Source organism: Protobothrops mucrosquamatus, unplaced genomic scaffold (assembly GCF_001527695.2).
Source record: "Protobothrops mucrosquamatus isolate PMUCROS unplaced genomic scaffold, P.Mucros_1.0 scaffold529, whole genome shotgun sequence".
Classification (NCBI taxonomy): Eukaryota; Metazoa; Chordata; class Lepidosauria; order Squamata; family Viperidae; genus Protobothrops; species Protobothrops mucrosquamatus.
Genome location: NW_015386836.1, coordinates 126,522 through 131,702, shown reverse-complemented (window position 1 = coordinate 131,702; position 5,181 = coordinate 126,522). Strand labels below are relative to the sequence as shown.

The 5,181-nt window shown below is 44.1% G+C and overlaps 1 protein-coding gene across 1 annotated transcript in view; it reads left to right on the top strand.

Moving 5' to 3' along the window:
• Nucleotides 1–615: 615 nt before the first annotated feature.
• The window catches only part of FAM3B (family with sequence similarity 3 member B), a 19,846-nt gene continuing 15,280 nt past the window's right edge, over nt 616–5,181 (top strand). The window contains exon 1 of the mRNA XM_015816928.1: nt 616–838. Coding sequence (XP_015672414.1) covers nt 814–838 — 25 coding nt within the window. The 5' untranslated portion in view covers nt 616–813. The remainder of the gene's footprint in view (nt 839–5,181) is intronic.

Here is a 5,181-nt window from a genome sequence, read left to right as displayed (position 1 = left end):
GAGCAGTTAATTTTGTCATCTTTGCTAATTCAGCCAATTTTAAAATAGAAATGACAGGCATAACTTCTAAAAATGGATTTAGTCTCAAAATAAGATACAAATAGCATCAATGCATTATAAAGGATATAATAAACTAGCTGAGTTTTACAAAACCATTAACAATCCTGTCTTATATTTATGCTGTACTCTGGGATTTTAAAAATTATTTGTTAAGAGAGAAGAAGAATACATACTCCAATATCTTTAAAGAAAATGTGCAATAGTATAGAAGCCAGAGAAATCATCACCTAACTTTGTATGAGTTTATACATAGCAAGGTTTTTTTGTTAACAGAATGAAGAAAAAGCTTCTAACCAAGAAGCAAGCCACAAGCCAGCATCTACAGTATGCTTGTATTGTAATCTGAAGACCAAAAGCCCTGTCATATCAGCTGGCACTTCTTTCCAAATGGTTAAAGTGCAACAATTTCCCTTTATTTGCTAAGTTTACTTTAGAACTTGCTCTGCAGCTTGGTTAGTTGGAAAGGTTTAAAAACTCTCCAGCTAGCTGATTACGCAATATTCAGGCAGTTTCTTTTCCATCAATCAAGCTTCCTTCTTCCCCACTTTGTAGGACTGCCCTCCTTTTGCTCACCTTCAGTTGTAACTTAGGGTGTGACTAGGCAGCCGCCCAGGTGCAGCAGTAATATGCTCTCAGCTTTTTCCCTCCAGCTAAGAGAAAAAAAACTAATATTGTGCAGCAGACTGAAACTGCTCTCAAGATCTGCAGCTGGCTGAAGGCAGTTTTGGAGAGTCCAACAAATTTACAAAAACGATGCTGATGCGGACCAACTGCAGGTGTGAGTATTCTTTACATCCCTTTTGCCCTATATCTAAACTTGTCTTTTTCTCTTTTTCTTGTTATTCCAAGCAGCATTCCTAAAAGAGCTGACTTGGTTTGATGTTTTGTTTTGGATTTTTTATAACAGAGCTTCAGTGGGCCTTTCCTTCCATGTTTACTGATATATCAAATATATTAAATAAATATAAAGTAAAATGGTGCGCATGTGCCAGAGCAGGCACCAAACCTTTGTTTCTCGTTCATAGCAGCCGCAGCTCAGCCAGGAACTTAGAGGCAGTCTGATCATTTCTCAGATTCAGAAAGAATACCCTGTCTCTGAATGTATTGTTATCTGCATGACAGAGAAACAGTTCTAATATATTCTGTAATTTATAATTATACAACATTCTCCCTTCAAACAGATTATCTGATTTTTATCATTGCAAATTTTGTAAGAAAGACAAGGGCTTGTTGTTTCCCATCTCAAAACAGTATTTTTCAGTACCATAGAAATCAGTTCCTACTCACTGTGTCTAGTATGTCTAACAAAATATAGTACCTTTACTTCATAAGCTTGGTTAATAACATTGAACATAGTCCAGAGAAGAACATACCAGTGGCTTATTTTACATCCCAGAATTTATTCAGATATCTGGTTGCTTAATAACTCCTGTTATCAAGTTCTACTATTCTTCCATAGCAGAACAAAATATTTTAAGCCAATGAACCCAATCTTGGGTCTTGGATGAGTAATAGTACAGGGCAGAATAAATTGGAAATAAATGCAGTCCTTCTGTAGAGATGGGTCTAATATAAAATCACATTTGAGGATGCTGAGTATATATATACTCTGTGGTTTGAGTATGTTAACTGTGAATAATAGGCTCCGTAGTTCAAGGAGAGAGTTATATCATGAAAGCTGTTGTAAAACGTTGAATGCTAAATTAATGATGATAGGATTAATAGGATGTGTTTTAATAAGAGAGATTAAAAGAACAGCGAATCAGCCAGAAAGGAATGGTAGGGCTTGTAATACTGTATACAGTTTGTCCAAAGTCTGTTATGCAAAATGCAATATTATAATGTTCTCCTGCAATATAACTTTCCAAGTCTGTTGTTTTTAGTGCCACGTAGAGGTCAAGATGTAGATTCTTACTGTACTTTAAGATATTAATAAGAGATTATGCAGCCAAAATGGCTATTTTGTAGGACGACATACTTTACATGCCAGTGTAGAAAATTTGTTATGAATCAATAGATGAGAAATATCTGATTAGTCTTCAGAATAAATGTTTAATTGTTGATTTTGATTTCTGCTGCAGACTTATAGCAGGGTTTGGCAACTTCCTACAGGTTGAAAGTTCAACTTCACCAGAAGGGTGAGGCTGAAAATGGTGGCCTTTTGCTGGCGATGCTGTGACTTTTAAGGGTAGAAATGTGACCATTTTGATATTATTCAGTCTTGCTGGTTTGTTTCTAATATTCACCCTTGTCTCTTCCTTGCTCACTCTTCTTTCTCAATGACTTATCTTTCTGCTACTTTTTCATTATCATCTCTCTCCATCAACTTATCCCTTGCTTTTCTTTTCTTTTCTTCTTTTCTTGTTTTCTCTTACACAGTCTCCCTTGTGATTTCCCAACAACTGATGGCTGTTAACAGGCTCTGGTGGATTCCCTCCCCTTTCATTTCAGCCAGCATCATTCTGCCACATGAAATTACTAGTTTCATTTGGATAGGGATCCTGCAGTAACTCTGTTTTGGTGCTTTGCAGATTGCCAGTCTGGCATTAAAGGCAGCCAGATATCTCATCTGCTTGGTGACCAAGCCCAAAGAAATTGCCAGGAAGTAAGGATGGCAGGGGGAAGGGACTAGATGCTTGTAGCTGCCAAAGGCAGCCAACAGAAACTAGAAAGAACTCAATTCCTAACTATATCATAGTTATTGAAGCATCAGAAATCAGGCATAAAACAAAACGTCTGTCAGGAGATGGAGAATACCATTTTAACATTAGGCAAATGTTATATGAACTGCCTGCTAGGGATGAAGCAAATACTGTTGACACAACACTATATTTAAAGAATGGTTACTAATTATCTTCAAGGGATAGTTGTGGGGAGATGTGCGGGGAATAATGTTTGCCCATTGAGAGGAATATGAGGTAGAAAGCCAGAAACACAGGAGAAAATGGCTCCGAAGTCTCAAGCTGCTATGTAGCCCCTTCAGGTTTTTCCACAGAAAAATAGGGTTGAAGTATACTCTTAATAGGGTTGAAGTATACTCATCTAAGAGAAAGAAGCTGAGATGTACATGTACGCAATATATGACCTACCCAAACTTGGTGCCATTATTTCCACATCCATAGGTATGAGGGAATGAAGGTGGGGTAGCTGTCTATGCTTGGGAAAACCAGCTGCAGCCAGAAAGTCTTCCCATTCTACTCTCCCAAGGATCAGCATAGCTCATCCTTTTTGCCAAAAGACCCAGTAACTTCAGAAATGGATTCATTCATTCATCCATCCATTCAGTCACAATTACAAGTAAGCAGTCATGCTGGCATTCTAGCTGCCTGGTTAATTGAACTGCATCCTGGCATTTTCAGGAATGTGCTGATGTCAAGAGGCAGCCTCACCCCACCCAGTTCTCAGTTTACAAAAGGAAAAGCTAAGATGATGGATGGGTTTTGTTGTGTTCTTTTGTATTCCCCCTCCTTAATCCCTATGCGCATCCTGATCACCCATTAAGGGTGATTGCCCTTCTCCATCTGCATACAGTTTCATGCCCGTTGCTGGTTGGCTAACTCGCAACGGGGTCTTACCAGCCAATGGAATTGTGTGATTACGAGCCAGGGGAATCCCATAAAAGAGGGCTCCCCTGGCCCAGATGCCATTCCGGATTTACTTTATGCCTTGCCAATAAACCGAGAGCTGACTGTCACTCGACTCGTATCTTACTGCCTGCGTGATCTAACACTGGCGACGAGGGTGGGATCCCAGTAAGACTGCACGACAAGGGCAACCTCGTGGCAAGCAACCTACTTCGAAGCAAGAGCTCCTCCACGCAGCCTTCCGAAGCAAGAAACTATCCGTGACTCCAAGATGGCTTCCACCTCAAAATTCTCATCTTCCCTACCGGCATTCAACCCAGAAACAAACGACTGGGCCGCATACGTGGGAAGATTCGAGCTACACCTGGCCGGGAATGGGCAACAAGGCATTCCCGGGGATCAGAAGAAGGCCTTATTCCTTGCGAACTGCGGAGACGAGGTCTACCACGTGGCCCGCTCCTTGGTCGCTCCAGCCAACATCGAGGACACTCCTTGGGCAGATATCCAACGTCTGCTGGCTGGTCAGTACGGGATCTCCGAAGGGTTCCTAGTCGCAAGGAACCGCTTCTACAACCGACGACAACGGGCGGGCGAACCCATCAGAAAGTACCTCGGAGAGCTCCGATCGATCGCAGCCCGTTGCAAGTTCGTCGCCCTGGAAAATATGCTGCGGGATCGACTCGTCATGGGGATGAGGGACAAGCACGTGAAGAAGCGACTCATCGTGCGTCAAAGTCTCACCCTCAGAGAAACCCTAGACGAGGCCCTCGCCGCAGAAGAGTCCGAATCCATGGCCACCGAGATGAGACGGGGTGACATCCATCGCACCCATCGCGAGCCAACCCCCGATCCGGAGGCCACCGAATCGGACGAGGCCGGCGAGAAAGAGACCGTCCATCGCACCTTTACCAGCCGGAAGCAGTGAGCATGGCGAGACGAGCGGGACGACCTCGAGTGTCCAGGTGTTGGGGGAACCACACACGAGCAAACTGTCAGTTCCTAGACACCACGTGCAGCCGCTGCCTGAGGCGAGGACACATCGCAAAAGCATGCCGAGCCTCACGCCCAAATTCCAGGAAACCGCGTTCGCCCCCACGGAGGCACACGTCTCCACCACGACGATCCCCACCACGCCGCTCACCACCCCATAAACCACGTGAGAACAAATGGAAGGGGTCAGCCCGACCTGAAGGGAGGCGCGACCAGAGAAGGGGCTACGACGACGACCAGGACGAGCGTAAAGTGCATCACATGGTTGTCAGCCACACCAACTCGACTGGCGCGGAAAGGTTTTTCGCAACGGTCATGATCGGGAGGAAACCATGCAAGATGGAGGTGGATACGGGATCCATCTGTTCCATCATGTTGTGGGACAAGCTCAAAAGACTGCTGCTGGAGCTGTCCCACACCACCCTGGAGAAACCAACGGGACGGCTCGTAGACTTCAACGGCCACGATCTTCGCGTGCTAGGTCGAGCACGGGTGGACGTCTCGTTCCGGGGACACAAAGCTCGCCTGCCGCTAACCGTTGTGGAGG